The following is a 19,321-nucleotide window of genomic DNA, read 5'->3' as shown; positions in this document are numbered from 1 at the left end:
GGCTCCAGGTTGGGAAATTCCTAGATATTCTGTGGTGGAGTCTAAGGTAGTACTCTAAATAACCATTCAGATCCATTCCAAAGACACCAATGTAAATGATCCAATTCAGTTCAACAAATTCCTAACAGTTAATAAATGTCCACAAAACTAAGAGGAGTAACAGTTGATAGATGTCCACAAAAGAGAGTTGCTAATTTGCTTATTTAAAGTACTACATTGTTAATATAAGAATGTTTTGAATCACGTGTCAAGCATTTTTGGGTACAGTGTTATAGTTTTTGACTGTGTTGTTATATGCACAATCTCCAGGTGAGGGCTGGAGATCACTCAGAACTAAAACTGCTCTCCAGATGGTAGAGATCAGGGATAGATAACGGTAGTTTGATGGTTGGCTGGGAAGGAGATAGGGTTGCCACCTCCAGGTTGGGGAATTCCCAGAGATCTGAGGGATGGAGCCTGGAGAGGGTGGGGTTGTGGAGTGGTGGGACCTCAGACAGGTACAATGCAATAGACTCCACCCTCCAAACCAGCCATTTCCTCCTGGGAAACTATTGTTGCCAATCTTCAGGTGGGGGCTAGATATCACTCAGAATTACAATTGCTTTCCAGATGGCAGAGATCAGTTTCCCTGGAGAAAATGGTGGGCTCTGTGTAATTTTACCCTGCTGAGGTGCCCCCCCCCCCAACACAGCCAGTGTGACATAGTAGTTAGTGCTTCAGAGCAGGGTCTTCCAGACCCAGGTTCTTCCTGTGGAAGCTGATTGGGTGATTTCAGACCACTCACAGACTTTCAGCGTAACCTACCTCACAGGGTTCCTGTGCAAATCAAAAGGGGGAGAGGAGAATGATGTGAGCTGCTTTGGTCACCAGGCCACTGTGGAGAAAGACCATACTTTTCCTAGGAAGAGGCTACAGGGAGGGGTTAAGATATGGAAACCTAAAGTCAGAGGGGCAAATAACGGTATGTTGATGGTTGGCTGGGAAGGAAATAGGGTTGACACCTCCCGGTTGGGAAATTTCTGGAGATGTGAGGGGTGGAGCATGGAGAGGGTGGGGTTTGAGGAGGAGTGGGACCTCAGACAGGTACAATGCCATAGACTCCACCCTCCAATTTCCTCCTGTGGAACCATTGCTGCAATTCTCCAGGTGAGGGCTGGAGATCACTCAGAATTAAAACTGCTCTCCAGAAAGCAAAGATCAGTTCCCCTGGAGAAAATGGTAAGCTCTGTGTCATTATACCCTGCTGAGTTCACCACAGCACATTGACGCTGAGTGCCCAAGGCCAGGGCACCCGCCCAGAGCCTCTTTCTTAGAGCTTATTGTATTTATTTCCACAATGGGCTTTATTCCTAGTAATCTATAATTATTGTATAACATTGTGTGTAGTATAGCCAGGAGATCCAAAGATTGTCTGGCAGCCTTAAGTTCTAGCTCATTAGCATTACACACCATTAGGTGGTGAGCTATACTTACTTTTTGTGTTGAGAGAGGTCTGAAAGAGCTGACCCAAGGTCACCTAGCTGGCTTCAAGTGGAGGAGTGCAGAATCAAACCCGCTTCTCCAGATTAGAGTTTGTTGCTCTTAACCACTACACCATGCTGGCTCTCACAAATTGTGATGCAACAGCTATATGCTAATCCAGCGGTGTCAAACATAAGGCCCGGGGGCCAGAACCGGCACATCCAGGGCATCTAGTGCAAGGAAGGGAACAAGAGACTGTTGGGGGGGGAGTGGGCAGAGCCACTGCAATCATGGCTTCAGTATGGTGGAACAATGTCATCTGCAGCAGTCAAGTAGTGTGGGAGCATCTGCCCAGTGCTGCACACTGGCTCTCCAGTCCACCCGTATGGGTTTTCCTTTGCACCCCTCTCCCAGCCCATGGGGCCTTGCAGTGAGGATAAAACAACTTGGAGCTTACCAGCTGCTGTCCTTTATACAGTTTATATCTCCAGTACCTGGCATTACATTTTATGGCACACATGGCCCGTCCCAACAAAGTGACATTTGTGTCAGATCTGGCCCTAGTAACAAATGAGGCGCTAGGCCCTAATCATTTGCTGATTTATTTATTTATATGGGATTCCCCCTTTTTCTGACAGGGCTTTTGCAGCCATATAGCAAGCAGAAATGTAGTTAGTGTTGTTTTTCCCACTAGAGCCAGGTCCCTCCTGGCCACTGGCAAGTTGTCTGGGAATGGGGTTGCCAGCTTCCGTTAGGAAACTCCTGGAGATTTGGAGGTGGAGCTTGAGGAGGATATGAACCTCAGTGTGGTACAATGACAGAGTCCACCCTCCAAAACATCCATTTTCTCCAGGGGAACTGATCTCTGTTACGGTTGCCAAGTCAAAATTTTGCCGGAGCGGGGGACTCCCTGCCGGCGGCTGGAGGGTGGCTGGAGCACACGCATGCGCGCGCCGCACGCACATCAGCCAGAAGTGGCGTGATGACGCCGGGCACACTGGGGGCAAGGCCCCGCCCCCAGCGTGCCCAGCGTTGTCACGTCACTTTCGGGTGATGCGCATGTCGGGGTGGGGTTCCCCCCAGGGGGACTTGGCAAACCTAATCTCTGTAGTCTGGAGCTGAGCTGTAATTCCAGGGGATCCCCAGATCCCACCTGGAGACTGGCATCTCTATTCCCAGCCCACAGGTGATGCTCTGTGAGTGGGAATGACACCTGTTAAATTTCTTTCTATCATGCACAGAATTGCTGTCAGAATAAAAAATGGCAACTCCCATCTAAGTTTTTAAAAAAAAAAATTAAGGAGACTAGCTAAGACCTTTATTTTTAGAAGGATTTTGGACTGCTGGAGTTACATACTATGTTGAGGGCTTATTTTAAATTAGTTTTTGTATGCTTTTAAGGAGCCTTAACTTGATTCTTAGGATCTACAAGAGCCAGGGTGAGGTCAGGTTTACAAGTTAACCATACAGCTAGAGTACTTAAAGGAAATCAGCCACAGCTGTGTTGTAAGTTATGGATACTTGCTAGAAGGCTTACCAAATCTCGCCAAATCGCGGTGGGGGATCCGCATGTCTTCGCAGAATCCGTGCTGTGGGGACGGCGAGACGCGTTGCACCGCCGTCGCCAGGACATGACGCTACGCGTCGCTCTGGCAACAGGGCTGTTTGGAGCCCCGTTGCCAGAGCGACGCGTAGCGTCAAATCCTGGCGACGGCAGGTGCAATGCGTCTCGCCATCTCACACGGATTCTGCAAAGACATACAATCCCCCGCCGCAACTTGGCAACCCTACTTGCTAGTGAAATAAGTTAACTTAGTTTGTATGCCCTTTCTTCATGGCCTTGATTTTACAAAATTAGCTCTATCCAGCATTACTTTGCAAGTAACCAGCATTTCTTTGGAGCAAAGAAAGAATATAAATTATAACATTCCATATTCTTCTGTCTGTCTCCCTTTTCCTCCTGAACTGCTTTGCTGGCAGTAACACAGGTAGAAAATGGAGTTAGAAAACTAAGAAAGAGAGAAAGGTAACAGGCTAGTGTTTGGAGGGAAAACTCCATCGTTCACAAAGGAGAGAGAGCTGTGGAGGGGAAATACCAGCAGGAAGTCATAGGTCTGGGCACCTATTTGAAATCAATAGCCAGTAAACCACTCCTTTCTTTTCTCTCCTATTTGTATGTTTGCAATTCCCACCATCAGCTGATGTGCAGCTATTGAGCTAATATAAAATACTGCATTAGTATTGCCATATGAGTCCGGACTGGGAAGTCATCTTAGGCCTGGCTTTTGCAAAGAAAACTACTATATATAGGCTGAATTGAGTCAATTTATTAGAACGTCTAAAGAAGCCTATAGGCTCATGGAATCTGGTATCTATTACACTCCCTGCAGTCTGATAATAAGAGGTGTGAAGAGAAATCTCCTGTGGTATGGGCCAGGTAATGAGAGAACACCTTCACACAGATAAATATGGAGGGCAGTTAAATGACCATAGAATTATAGTGGGGAAAGAGAACTGGGCAGTGGCTGTGTAAGAGGAGGATGGATTCAGATGGAGAGCAAGCAACAAAGCCACTTAGGTTCGGGAAAACAACTTGTGGGGGAAGAAGCTCTAGTCACCCCTCCCTCCACGTAGTGATCCTGTTCAACATTGTGGCCTACCTTTTAAAAGAAGAGAAATCCTATGGATCTCATTCATGCAACTCCCAGCACTGCCTCCAGTGTGTCCCATTTATGCAAGCATTTACCAATCCTTAGGCAAGGTTTCCACAGAGGACCCCCACCACTTGCTGCGACACTTACTAGTGGTTGATAATGATTACTTAGGGTACCGTTATCTTCAGTCTTTCATGTAGCACTCACAGATATTCCAAATATATGTCATTCTTGAAGCAATCATTAGAATTCAATTTTACAGATTGTTAAGTAGTGAGTTCAAGAGGCTATAGTGATTTCAACATAGCTCTTTATTCAGGAACATAACACAACACAACACACGTGACAAGCCGCAACTATATATACAGAAACCCCAGCCCAAAACACACCCACAAAATACAAGTAAACCAATAGGAACATAGTTGCTTGGAGCCTTCATTTGCATGGCATCATTTACAGTTCTGTTGCCTGATTGGCTGGCTCGGCAAGGGCGGCCAATCTGAATGTAGCTGCAAGGAGCCTCTCTAACAATGAGTGTTCATTCGAAGCTCTTTCTACACAACACCCCTCCTTCCAAGACAGGATTGCATCCGGTTGCACACATAGTCCTGCAGGTAGCAGGGTGGACCGACAGTCTCTCCTATGGGCACCAGAAGGCTTACCCTAGCATCGCTCATCTCTGGTTGCGGAGTTGCAGAAGCATAGGGAACTTGCAGTGGAACTGTCTCCTGCACGTTAGGTGCAGTCATGAACTCAGGAGCGCTTGCTGTTGGGCCACTTCCAGCCACTGGTTCCCTCTCTGGCCATCTGTACCAAATCCGGGTGACACCACAGGTCCCAGATGTCAGTGATGGCCACCTTGTAGGACACTGGCCCTGTTGCCCTAGATACCGTTGTGGCAACCCAGGCTGGGCCTTCACTGTACTTCTGGGCATAGACCATGTCTCCTGGCTGGTCTCCTCTCAATGAGTCAGGTTGCTGAGGATCTTCTGGAGACAGGCCCAGGTGCAGTCTGTCGAGCTGTGTGGTGAGCCACCAGTGCATCAGGAGCTCTGCTGGGCTGCACCCCATTCCTGAGTGGGGTGTGATGTGCTGCTGAAGCAAGAAAGCAGCCAGTCAGGCATGCCAATCTCCCTGGGTTATCCAGCAGAGACTGTCCTTCGTTGTTCACACCATCCTCTCGGCTTGCCCATTGGTCGAGGGGTGGAACAGAGCAGATGCCATGTGATGAATGATGTTGTTGGCTATGAAGTGCTGGAACTCTGCCAACATGAACTGGGCCTCGTTGTCTGACACGATGGTGTCCGGGAGGCCATGCATTGTGAAGAGGAGCTGAAGTGTACGGATGATGATGGCAGACGACATGGTGGACACTGGGTCGATCTCCAGCCATTTGGACTAAGAGTCCACTACAATTTAGGAAGTCCTGTCCCTGGAATGGACCGTCGAAGTCCATGTGGAGCCTCGATCACGGCATGCATGTTGTCTCCCATGGTTGCACTGGAGCCTGTGGTGGGGATGGCCATGATGGGGCAAGGCTGGCAGGCACGGACCCACTTCTCAATTGCTTTGTCCATGCTGGGCCACCAAACATAGCTGCGGGCGAGTGCCTTCATGCGCACAATGCCTGGGTGGCTGACGTGAAGCATCTCAAGAACTTGCTGTTGCAGCTTGGGTGGAATGATGACTTGGTTCCCCTGGAGCAGGCAACCCTTGTGCACCGAGAGTTTGTGTTGCCGGGAGCTGTATGTCTTCTCAGCCATGTGGCCCACTGGCCACCCCCTCCACACTCAGTTCAGAATGTGGGCCAAGGTGTTGTCCTTGGCTGAATGCACAGCGACATCAGAGGTGCGGAGAGGCAGCTGCAGCAGGTCCTTCAGCAGGAGGATGTGATGAGCTGAAGACAGATTGACAGCTTGATTGGGAAGTGGGAGGTGGCTGAGGGCATCGGCATGGCCCAATGCCTTGCCTGGATGGTGCTGGAGCTCATAGGAGTAAGCCAACAGTAGGATGGTCCACCACAGCATCCGGGGAGACAGGATCTGTGGCGTCTGTCAGTTCAGCTCGAAGATCCCCAGCAGCGGCTTGTGGTCTGTTGTGATCATGAAGCTCCGACCATACAGGTAGTCATGGAACTTCTTGACTGCAACAACGATGGCCGGGGCTTCCTTCTCAAGTTGGGCATAGTTGAGCTTCACAAATGACAGAGTCCTGGAGAAGTAGGCAATGGGGGCCTCCATTCCATCAGGCTTGGTGTGGCTTAAGACATCTCCAATTCTGTATGGCAAGGCGTTGCAGGAGAGGATGACGGGCTTCTTCTTGGTGAAGTGGGTGACAACACTCTACAAAGACAAGAGTTCCTTAACAGTGAAAAATGCTGCAGCTTCTTTCCGACCCCAGCCCCAGGGGACAGACAAGTCAAGGAGCCAACGCAGTGACTCCATGATGGATGCCTTGTGTAGTAAAAAGGTGTGGTAAAAGTTCAGAAGTCCTAGGAAGGACTGCAGCTCCTTCTTTGACTGAGGGGCTGGTGCACCGCAGCTGGTCCATACCTTGGCTGGAGTTGGATGGATGCCCTCAGCATCCACAAGGAAACCCAGGAACTCGACACCGGAGACACCGAACTGGCATTTCTCCTTCTTCACCTTCAGCCCCGCATTCTGCAGTTGGCAGAGGACTAGCCGGAGTCACTCAGCGAGTTCTGCCTCGGAGCCCCTGGTGATAAGGACATCATCAAAATATGGAATGACACCTGGAAATCCATGGAGGAGACCTTCCATGAGGCTCTGGAAGATTCCAGGGGCAATGTTGACACCCAGTTGCAGGCACTTGACCTTGAATGCATCCCTGTGCATTATGATTGTCTGTGCCTCGGCGGTGGTGTCATCTACAGAAAGCTGCTGGTATGCCTGGGCCAGGTTGAGCTTGGCATTTGCTGGTGGGAGCTGCCACAACTGGCGCAAGGAGTGCCAGAGGATGGTTGAGCTCCTTCGCTCTTCTGGGAAGCAACTCATGTGAAAAGTACTTCCGCCTTGTCTTTGTTGGTGGAGGAGAAGTCTGTGAGGCTTTCTTGGTGAACAGCCTTGGTCTTGTGAACAAGAGGTGGACTCCACATTTGGTGGACCTCTTTTGTTGACTGCTCGGCTGCCTCAGCAGTGATGGCCTCCTCGTTGGCTGTCTTGAAGTTGAAAACCGCACTTCGCGAAGAGCCATTGCTGCAGTTTCTCATCTTGGAGGCCGCACACCATACGATCACAGAGGGCCTCCTCTGTGGAAGTCATAATGGCACGACGCCTTCCAGAGGGCAGTCATGAAGGTGGCAATCGACTCTCCCAGGGCCTGGTCCCTTTTGTAGAAGGCATGCCAGCAGGCGATTCTGGAGGGACGAGGCAAGAAGTGGTCTTTCATCTTGGCCTTAAGCGTAGTGAAGGATATGGCGTCGAGGTCCTGTGGCACCATGAGAGCTCGGGTGGTCTTGAATGTGAAGTACCCACTGAGGCTGAGGAATGTGGCCTTGACTATCTCATCATTGGTGATCTTGTCGGCAGTGAGATAGAACTGGAACTGGGAGATGTATGTGTCCCAGTCTTCAGCGGCAGCATTGAAGGGTTCGAAGTGGCCCTTGGTGGCCATGCTGAACAAATGAGCCATGGCTGTAGTGATTCAGCTAGATCTCTTCCTAGTTCCTTTGTCTGAATCCCACCTTCATCGCCAGTGTTAAGTAGTGGGTTCAAGAGGCTATAATGATTTCAACATAGCTCTTTATTCAGGAACATAACACAACACAACATACGCAGCGAGTTGCAACTATATACAGAAACCCCAGCCCAAAACACACCCACAAAATACAAGTAAACCAATAGGAACATAGTTGCTTGGAGCCTTCCTTTTCATGGCATCATTTACACTTCTGTTGCCTGATTGACCGGCTCAGCAAAGGCGGTCTATCTGAATGTAGCTGCAAAGAGCCTCTATAACAATGATTGTTCATTAGAAGCTCTCACTACACAACACAGATGGTGAATTCAAGCTGAAAGATTGTGATATTTCCTGCATGATCAGCTTACTGCTGATTTTCTTGGCAGTCAACCCACAAGCATTGGAATTGGTTTGGGCACAGTTCTTCTGCAAGTCTGCCCTCTCTGAGCATTTCCACAGTTGTGGAGTCAGTTTATTTTCTTAAATGATAAATTTCTTAAATAATTAGGATTTTCAAGAGAGGGTGATGTTGTCATCAGTGGCATCACAGCACACTCCCACTTATTTTTAAAATCCCTAAAATATTGATGTATTGATATAGTGTAATTATAGTTTATTATTAAATATGGTATAGTATAGTTCACAACTTTCAATAATAAAATGAGTCTATAGCCCTGGGGTCTCAAATGTGGTGCTCATGGGCACCGTAGTGCCTGCCGACACCTTTCTTGGTGCCTGGCAAGTGTTTTTAGAAAGATGGTGGGGGCAGGTGGGGTTTTTAACCACAAGGTTTTTGATTGGCCTTTGGAGATATGATTGGCTTTGCAGATTTTAAAGATGTTGCTTTGGCAACAGCTGCCACCACAGCACACGAATCTTCAATGTATGACAGAAGTTAAGCGGAGGTAGCCATTTTATGGCTGGCTCCTCTTCTTGCAGCAGCCATTTTGTGGCTCCTCCCACCACACTGTGTCAGAATTCCAGAGCTGCCCCCAGGCTCAAAAAGGTTGGGGTCCCCTGCTTTAGCCTCTTCTCTCATGGAGATATGCCTTTTCCCTTGAGGCTTATTTTTTGATGAAAGTTGGGAACTTAGAAAACCTGCTCAAAATATCATTACAACACTGTATTGAATTGATACATCGATATTTTAGGGGCATTTCGGGGGGGGAACACCCTGAAGCCACTCATCATCAGGGTGGGATGGAGAGTGCATAGTTTGACGATGACAACAAACCAGTCATCAAAAAGTGGGTGGGAGTTGGTGGGAGAAAGAAAATTGATACAAACATTACACAAGAGGAAAAAGCCAACTCAAAATCAACTTCCAGAATAAGATCAGGGTAAAAGTGATTTAAAAAGAAGCAGGAAAAAGCTCTAGGGAATGACAAAAATGTGTTGGGAAATCGGGGGATAAACTGAAGCAATATGGGGCCAGAACTGACAGGAAAAACCCATGCAGAAAAGCTATGTGACATCTTCACAACTCAAGTGAGAATTCACAGAAACTGGGTCTACTTCCTTCTTAATATAGCCACTATTACAAACTTCCTACACAGAAATAACTTCATTGCATTTCATTATTAAGCTCATGGTATTTCAGAAAAACTGATACTTCACATAAATCCTTTTTTCACATAATTCTATGGAGGAGAAGAGCAGCACTGGGCATGGTAACTTGTAAACGTCCTACAGCTTTGTATCCAAAGTTTATTCTCCCCATAATCAGAAAACCTCAGGGTTCTGATTGCATGAAAATGTACACAATACATACTGGCAGTCCTAGCTATAGGGCAACTGGCCTGGGCTCCTGCTGGGTGAGGTCACAACCACCGAGCACCTGCCCTAGATGACCCCGTTTACCCTCTCTACTGTCTCTGCAGTAGGTGCTGGAGAAGCAAGGGACAAAGTCACAGCTGCTGTGCCCCTAGGGCACAGCCACTGAGTTGCAGTGAGGGGCAGAGGGAGACGGGGCGCTGTACTGTACGGTGCCCACCACCTGCGCCAGCCAGAGTCAGCCAGGCCGCTGAGCAAGAGAAGTTGCCTTGCTGGGGCTGGTGAGTGGGTGCCACACATTGCCATTCCCCCTTCCCTTCTGTCTCCCAGCCCTGCTTCATTGGTAGCAGAGAAGTCTCATATCTGCATAGCCAGCTGCCCTCACTGACTGGCCAACACAGCAAGCTGCAACTGCGTGGGGGAAAGGGAGCACATGTATGAGAGTGGCATGTGCTAATTCTTGCCTATGGCCTGCACATCACCCATCCTTGCACTGTCCACCGCATGCCAGCGCAGCAACAGCAAGCAACATACAACTCAACCTATTCATAAATTGGGAGCTTCTTGTATTCTTGTTCAGAGTCTCCACAGCTCTGTGAATATGGCTAGAGACTGTATTCAAGTTACAGAAATGTGACATGAAGCAGCCCAACTTTTTACTGATCAGTCTCTTAACATGTCTCACATGTCTCTTGAGAAACCTGTATAAGGGCCAAGAAGCGACAGTTAGAACCGGATATGGAACAACTGATTGGTTCAGCATAGGAAAAGGAGTACGACAAGGATGTATATTGTCGCCTTGCTTATTTAATATATATGCAGAGTACATCATGCGAAATGCTGGCCTGGATGAATCACAAGCGGGAATTAAGATTGCTGGGGAAAAGATCAACAACCTCAGATATGCAGATGATACCACTCTAATGGCTGAAAGTGAAAAGGATCTAAAGAGCCTCTTGCTCAGAGTAAAAGAGGAGAGCGCAAAAGTGGGCTTGAAGCTCAACATCAAAAAAACTAAGATCATGGCATCCGGCCCCATCACTCCTTGGCAAATAGAAGGGGAAGTCGTGGAAGTAGTGACAGACTTCACGTTCCTGGGATCCCAGATCACCGCAGACTGTGACTGCAGCCATGAAATTAAAAGACGCCTGCTCCTTGGGAGGAAAGCGATGGCGAACCTAAACAGCATGATAAAAAGTAGAGACATCACCCTGCCAACAAAAGTCCGCATGGTCAAAGCAATGGTATTCCCAGTAGTCATGTATGGCTGTGAGAGTTGGACTATAAGGAAGGCCGAGCGCCGAAGAATAGATTCTTTTGAACTATGGTGCTGGAGAAGACTCTTGAGAGTCCCTTGGACTGCAAGAAGAACAAATCAGTCAATCCTCAAAGAAATCAACCCTGACTGTTCCCTGGAAGGCCAGATAATGAAACTGAAGCTCAAATACTTTGGCCACCAAATGAGAAGGGAGCACTCACTGGAAAAGACCCTGATGCTGGGAAAGATTGAAGGTCAAAGAAGACGGGGACGGCAAAGGATGAGATGGTTAGACAGTGTCAGCGATGCAACGAACATGAAATTGAGCCAACTTCGGAGGACGGCGGAAGACAGGAGAGCCTGGCGGGAGATTGTCCATGGGGTCGCGAAGAGTCGGACTCGACTGTGCGACTGAACAACAACAACAACTCTTAACTATACCAGGATGCTTCCAAAATCTGGTCTCTCCACTGCATGATTTAGGCATACAAGCTACATATGCATGACTTTAGTCCCCTCAGCATTACTTCTACAACAGAAGGACCACGGTGTGGAAGACAGTATTCAAATACTAAAGCACCGTGCGTAATAAATTGAAATAAACATGTAAACTTAAATGATATGAACAAAACTAAAGACATATACAATATTTCAAGAGATTAAAAAGTCTTGGAAGTGTTAATCTCTTGAAATATTGTTTATGTGTTTAGTTTTGTTCATATCATTTAAATTTGTGAAAGTATTATACCTTTACAACAACTGACAGAATACAAATATTGCTTATATAATTTACATGTTTATTTCAATTTATTATGCACGGTGCTTTAGTATTTGAGTATTACTTATAACTATGTCATATGTATAATCTGTCTTCCTTTTTCCTGAGATATAGAGGACAGCAGTACAAATACTATAGCATGAGGTTTGTGCATCCTACAAAAAGAGCAGTTGAAGCCCAAGCTGTATTAGTAGTAGAAGAAGAAGAAGAGAGAGGAGATTGGATTTATACCCTGCCCTTCACTCGGAGTCTCAGAGCAGTTTACAAACTCCTTTCCCTTTCCCTTCCCACAACAGACACCCTGTGAGGTAGGTGGGGCTGAGAGAGCTCTGACAGAAACTGCTCTTTTCAAGAACAGCTCTGACAGAACTGTGGCTTGCCCAAGGTCATCCAGCAGCAAGTGGAGGAGTGGGGAATCAAACCCGGTTCTTCCAGTTTAGAGTCCACACACTTAACCACTACACCAAATTAGGGGAGGGGCTGTGGCTCAATAGAAGAGCCTCTGCTTTACATGCAGAAGGTCCTGGGTTCAGTCCCCGGGGTCTCCAGTCAAAAAGGACCAAGCAGTACGTGATGTGAAGGACCTCTGCCTCAGACCCTGAAAGAACTATTGCCAGTCAAGTAGCCAGTACTGACCTTGGTGAACCACTGGTCTGATTCATTTTACAGCAGCTTCATGTGTATGTGCAATTAGAGCCCGAGCAGGAAGTACAGTTAATCCTGCAATCTTCATACTATATTCAGTCTGTAGCTGAATTATGTTCCTGTTGGGATATGTGCTCCACATTCACACAGGAATAAAACGATGAGAACAGAAACACTGTGCTTTACAAGAGAGGGCTTTGTTGCTAAAACAGCGCACTGCCACTCTGTTAGAACACCCCTTTCTTCATCTCATCTCTTGAAATCTTTAATTGTTTATCCCAGCTAATCATAAACTGGCCCGCCTCCCATCTCAGGCACCCTGGCTGAAAGGGTTGTCAAATTCACATTGAAGAATGATTGTCTCTCTGAGGCTGTGGCACTAAATGCCAACTTGCCTCCTTTTCTCAGCCATCACATTAATTGTGTTCCCTTCCCTCATTAGAGCACAGCCAGAAGGATGAAAAAGGCTTTTTGTCTGACTAATGAACAGGGCAGGTCACCACCAAACCCTTCTGCCCTCCCCACAACCCTGCTTTCATCCAATACCGATGCTCATGAAAGACAAACATGGTGTTTACTGAAGCATGCACATCCACAAAAATCCTCCATGTATGACAACAATAGTGCTTCATTATTCCCTTCCTGGAGATTAAAAGGGTAATTTTTCCTTTATATGTCCTGTTTATTATTCCTTACTGTTCCAAAAAATTTCTTACTCCTGGCCACATTATATGTTTTGCTTGAATACCTGATGGTTCTTAATGAGCATATCAGAGCACCTCTTTTCATGTATTTTAAATGTAGGCTAGTAAATATTATCTCATTATAGATGTGGGGAAACACAATGGTGAGAAGGTGAAGCAACTTGCCTCTGTTTGTACAGACATTTGTTTTTAAATTTGAAGCATACATATGAACACTACACACCCAAAGCCTTGGGAGCTTTTGTGAAATGTGGAAGTCCTTGTATTTTTATAAGCAACAAAGGCTACATTCTCCTTGGTGACCTTTCATGATCACAAGTGGCCATCTGTGATGGGAGTGGCTTATTCACATGGTTTCTTCTGGTTACAGAATTATGTAGAGTTTGGTGTAGTGGTTACGAGCATGGACTCTAATCTGGGAGAACTGGGTTTGATTCCCCACTCCTCCACATGCAGCTGCTGGTGTGACCTTGGGGTCAGTCATAAGTTCTTTCAGAGCTGCCCTCAAGGGCCATTCTTGGGAGAGGTCTCTGAGCCCCACCTACCTCACAGGGTGTCTGTTATGGGGAGGGAAAGGGATTGTAAACCGCTCTGAGACTCCTTTGGGTAGTGAAGGGCGGAGTATAAATCCAATCTCTTCTTCTCTTTAGATGACACTGAGAGCCTGTATGCCAATAGAAGGTATTTGAATTGAATTGAAAAATTGACACTGAGAGCCACACTTCAAATGATGGTGGCCACACGATCCAATGTGTATTGGATTCTGGTCATGGCATAGTTCCACATAAATAACCTCTGAAAAGTGAACACAAAAAGGTCTCCTGCTGTGGAGGTACTGGACTTATCCAAGGTAGCGCTATGTGGGAAATATTCTGTACTGTTTCAGTAGAAAAGACAAAAAAACTGAATAGACCCAGTGTAGTAGGAAGTTGTTGTGCCTACCAGATCTTGCAGTGTCTCTAGCTTTCTTGCTCAAAGTAATAAGCCAGAATTTCCCTGAATCCCTTTCTCTTACAGAAGTTAAGCACATTATGCAATAAAAAGGTGCCTGAGTGAATTCTGTTAATATCACAGCAAGACAAGGGCTGTGAGGAATTGTAGGAGGGTGGAACATTTCAGAACCCCCCCCCCCGGATTTCATAAGGTGAACAGTTAATTTTCTTTTTCCCCCCCCCCCCCCCCCCACCCTTCACTTGATGCTCAGCTTCTCCACACTCTACTTTCATTCCTCAATGTTAAGAGGGTATGGCCTGGTTTTGCTGCTTTCATGATCAAAACGGGTAAGCTACTTCACTACTAGGAGCAATTACGGTCTCATGTGTGTTAAGCACTGACTGTATACTTAGCTTGGTGGGTGATCAGAGTTTGAAACGCTGGCAATGGAATCCATGTAGATCACACAAGTTCAGTGTCAGAATAAACAATACCATAATGACAGCAATTGTCAAGAACACTCAGTATATCTGAATAGTGGAAGTTTCAGCAGCAGTGCCCTTAAGAAAGCCTGTGCATCCAAGCAGCATCAGCTATACTAAAAGAGGAAACTGTGACATTACAGATTCATGAAAAGACCCTAACCGATACTGAACTTCTATAATCTTGCTCTTCTGAGTACAGCAAAGCTAGCCCGACTTGCAGAGGTCATTTCGTGGGGGAACGCGGGGGAACACAGTTCCCCCAGGTGAGGTGCAGGGGGGCGGGGCACATGATGAAGCCCCGCCCACTGCTTCCGGCCGCCCCGCTTCCAGCCCTCATTCAGCCAGGAGGAGGCAGGAGAAGAGGGAGGGTAAGTTGCTTCCTCCCCGCCTCTCCCCACCCCTGCCTGCCTGGGGCCAGGGAGGGCCTTGGCGGGGCTTCCTCGCACTCCCGCTGGCCTTGCAGGTCCACCGCCGGGCCCCTGATGTCAGGGGGTGTGGCATATGCTAATGAGTTATGCTAATGAGTTCCCCTAGCTCTTTTTCTATGAAATGACCCCTGCCGACTTGTAAATTCTGTGCTGTTTTAATTATCCATCTATTTTTCTTCCCTCACTGATAAGGTAGTCAGTGAAGAAAACGCTTCCGAAAACCTCAGCCCCCCATCTATCTTTTCCCAATCACATTTATCACCAAAAGGGCACAAGCATTTGTCTGTCCTGTATGTGCCAGATGACAGCAAGCACATATCTTTCAGTTAATTAAACAGTAGCTGAGATGCAAGGAAGATTTTTTGCTGGGACCATATATTCCAGCTTGCATGCATCGCCAACAGCTCCTTTCAACAGAAATCTACTTTTTAAGCTCCTTTGTGGTGACAGAGACTTCATCTGGGCCCAAAGCACTAGTGGGTGCTGAAGAGGTCCTTTGAACTGTACGTCCCTTGGCAGAATTACATACCCAGGCCCTGGCAGGGGTTGTTGCTGGTCAGGGCCAAGACATGCAGCCCTTCTAAGGAAAGGAGTACCCAAAGTTTATCCAGATAGAGTTGTGGCATCTTGAAGGAACTGTGAACCAAACACAAATTGGAAGAAACCCTGAGTTCAATAGAGGTTACTCCCAAGGAAGTGGGATAGTTGCCCAATGTTTAAACTCATGAAATCTGAAAAAGGAGAGACCATCTACCTTCAAAAATCTGTGTTTATTCTAAAATGTTAAGATTAAAAAAGAAAACAAGTTTAAGGCTAGCCCTAGTTTCCAAGTGATTTGGCTTTGATTTATGATTACATTCTTTGGGAGATTTTGTGGAAAGGGATCAACCCGGCAGGGCCAGGTCAGATATTGCAGGGCACAGAACTCCCCTCCCCTAGCCCCTACAATAAGTGCAGGGCCACAGTCTCATTCCCTCCATCTGTCTCCACTCACACTCGGGTGCAGGTGCACCCACCTTCTACCTACCCTTCTAGGGTCAGTGCCAGCAGGAATAAAGGGAGCTCAACTCTGCTGCACTGCTGTCTCTAACCAGGAAACTGGAGATTGCCCCAGAGACGCTGTGACCTTACAAGGACCTCTGGGTTGATCTCCCATTTCTTTCTGGGAAAAGAATTGGAGGAAATGAGGCACAATTCTGGCATGAGAGAACCACAGTCTAGTCTCCCCCAGATGCTTTTCTTAGTCAAGAAATGGGAAAACAGTACAGAGGCCTCTGGGGCAATCTCCCATTTCTTGGATGGAGCGAATGTGTCGGGTCACTGCTAGGCCCTAAGTCTTGGCAGTTACCTGACTGTGTCACCCCCTGATGCCAGCCCTTGAGCCAGGCATTGGCCTGCTTTGGCCCAAGAAATTCCAGGCTCTTATATTACTGTCACACTTTTAAAGGCAAAAGCATCTGCTATGAATATAGCATTGACTAGTCCTGTGAATTCACTGGGTGTAGGCTTCCCCAGTCCCCCCGGTGGATCGGGCCCCAGGGGGAACCCCACCACGATGTGCGCGTCACCCAGAAGTGACGCAACCACGCCGGGCACGCTGGGGGCGGGGCCACGGTCATCTGAGGGAAAACTCTATGTTTTTCCCTCAGATGGTCGTGGCCCTGCCCCCAGCGTGCCTGGCGTCGTCACGTCACTTCCGGGTGACGTGCGTGCGGAGCGCGCGCGTGCTCCAGCCGTGGCGCGGGAGTCCCCCGGTAAGGAGATATTTCAACTTGGCAACCCGAACTGGGTGGCCTCAGGCAGGCCGGGATTTCTCAGCCTCTGTTGAAACAGGAATCATGGCCTCATCTCATGTCAAATCATTTTTCTGTTCACAGTAGAACTGCTGCATCAGTCCTAAAGGAAAGAGCTACCCCATATATTAGGCAGCCTCCGAAGACTGTGCCTCAACTATCACTGTTCCTCTCCTCTGATTACATTTAGCATATGTGGAGGAGAGGACGGTGCCTCTTGGGCAGCACAAATCTAGAAAGGGAAGCCAATCGTTCAGTTTCCTCTCTCTCGGTCTCAGATTTGTCCACTCATAGCTCCTCTCCTATAATTAACAACATCAGAGATTCTGGAGGCAAAGAGGTCACTTTCTCCTTGTCCACATATACATCCAAATTGCATGTCGAGACTCCAGTTGGCAGGTCATCTCCAACCTTTTTAGCACCAGATTGGGGAATTGGCAGAATGGACCACTGAGAATCTCTCTTTGAACTATAAAGAAAAGCAAGGCTGGAAATGGGTGATAATATTTTGGGAGAGTTGAAGGTGGTTTGAACGAGAGACCTCTCCTCTTGGTGCAGTTCCTCTTTCACGTCAGGTAAGCAGGTTTTGGCAGGGTTTTGTATAATTTCAAAAATATGCAACACCTGCTTGGCAAGAGACAATAGTAAGCCACAAGCAATGTTTATATGCACCACTGGAAGCAATGCCTCCCTTAAACTAGTTTCAGCTCTCTAAACTGTTTTCTGTCTCTCCAGCCATATCAAGCAAGAGAGGTTCCCAAGTGCTTTAACCAAAAAAGAAAAAAAAACAGAACATAGGCAGGATTAAGGCTGACAGATGAAAACAAAGGAAACATTACTCAAGTTCACACACCAGATTTGAAAAGTGCATTGGGAGCTGTGGGAACTAGGCTAGGCAGGGTGGCTTTAAAGCCTCTGTATGGAGAGATAAATTTCATCAGCCATTTCAGATTTGCACAGATTTATACAGGAATCCCTGACCGTTTCCCTTAAGGGTAAGGATGCAGACCCTCTACTGTGAGTCTGTTGCTCTAGCTCTTACTCAGCAATAAGCACTTGCCTGGCCTTGTGAATAAAACACGCCGTGGGGCAGTGCCAAGCCCTGAACGTCAAGCAAAAATGAACCAGGCACAATGCAGGACTTACCCTCTGCTAACTATCAGCCTTAAAGCGTCCAGGTTGCCATGGTAGGCAGCCCATAGAGTAGGGGTCATGCCATCTTCATCAGGTGAGTTTAGCTCCTTCCTGGTAGCTTCCTTTAGCAGATCCAAGTAGCCATCCCTGGCTGCTCGGTGGTATTGGTCATTCATGATGGAGGGTTATTCCCTGGCCATTTCATTGGGAAAGGAGATGGGATGGGAAAAGGGTGGGCATTGAGTGGGGCGAGAGTTATAGCAAAGCAGCAGCCTGAGAGGAGAAGAGGGGCAGGGAGGGAGAGGGGGAGGGAGGGAGCCTGGTTACCAAGACACCTGAGAATCCCTGACCAGTGAGGGAAGGAACTCCTCATATTGAATGCATGAGAAGATTTTCTGTGGATTCCCCTGGGTCCTAAGGATGCCTTTCTGTTCTCCAGTGTTGACTTCACCTTAACAAACCTTTTGCAGAATGACACCAATGCAGCCCATTTCCTAGCAATTAAATGTATTGGAAATGCCATGATGCTTTGTTTGCTATCCAAGAAGTTGTTTCATCAACATATTCTTAGAGAATATTAAGGGTCATAGTTTTTTTCTTTTGTCTTTTTTTCTTTTCTTTTTTTGCTTTCATCTTTCTATGCCCAGTCCTTTCAAAATAAAATTTGTGAGGCCCCTTCCATCTTTCAAAGTTCCCTTCTATTAGACAAACACTGGATTTTATGACAAATTTAGAGTCCAGTGGCACCTTTAAAACCAAAGTTTATTCAAGGTATGAGCTTTTGTGTGCAAGGCACACTTTTTCAAATGCATTGGAATAGTAGATGAGGTTCTAAACTTATAGATTTCATAACTTAAACATCATCATGTAACATGTTAATTTGCTGTTAAATCCCGGTCTTAAAGGTGCCACTAGACTCTAAATTTTTTCTGCTGCTTCAGACCAACACGGCTGACTACCTGGATCTAACTGCACTTTATGGCCAGCTACCTCTGTAAGAACAGCTTCCTTTTATTCCCTTGATGATTTGGCTCCTTCAGCCCACAAAATGCCAGCTTTTCTATGGCCCTGTTCACAGAAGATGCAGATTTGGCTTTGGAGAATCTGGCTTCTATTTAGAATGACACAGATGTAAGCAGAAAAGTAAAAGCTTGCCCCTGAGCCCCTATAGGAGACGGGCAGCTGTCCCCTTCTTGGGTACAGAGACTGAGATGACTCCTGGCCCTCAGAAAGACTTCCTTGCATACTCAGTGCCTGCAGGTAAGGAGAGGGCAGGGCAATGCAAACTAGCCCTACTTAGACATGTGGGTCTGTGTGCGGTGAGTAGATAAAGATCTTCTCCTGCCCAACCAGTGAGGCTGCTCCACCTCCTGCATCTGTATGCTGGACCATAATGTTTGCACTGAAGCCTGCATCTGCAATGTGATGTGGGTCAGAAACCATATGTGTTGAACAATGTTCCCTCTAAGCTGTGGAGTCTTGTGAGCAAAAATTCTACTTTCTGAGCTGCTGGCATTAAAGTTGTGAGCAAATGATTTGGCTACTGCATAAATTAGTTTGCTCTGGGGCCATTCTT

At 47.2% G+C, this 19,321-nt stretch overlaps 1 protein-coding gene across 1 annotated transcript in view; it reads right to left on the bottom strand.

Moving 5' to 3' along the window:
- The window catches only part of USH1G (Usher syndrome 1G (autosomal recessive)), a 28,282-nt gene extending 10,361 nt beyond the window's left edge, over positions 1 to 17,921 (bottom strand). The window contains exon 1 of the mRNA XM_015410768.1: positions 17,758 to 17,921. Within this exon, the coding sequence (XP_015266254.1) occupies positions 17,758 to 17,921 (164 nt within the window). The remainder of the gene's footprint in view (positions 1 to 17,757) is intronic.
- Positions 17,922 to 19,321: the final 1,400 nt, after the last annotated feature.

Source organism: Gekko japonicus, unplaced genomic scaffold, assembly GCF_001447785.1.
Source record: "Gekko japonicus isolate JY-2015 unplaced genomic scaffold, Gekko_japonicus_V1.1 scaffold15, whole genome shotgun sequence".
NCBI classification, from domain to species: domain Eukaryota; kingdom Metazoa; phylum Chordata; class Lepidosauria; order Squamata; family Gekkonidae; genus Gekko; species Gekko japonicus.
The sequence above is the reverse complement of the archived record's forward strand: the minus strand, read 5'-3'. Positions and strand labels throughout refer to the sequence as shown.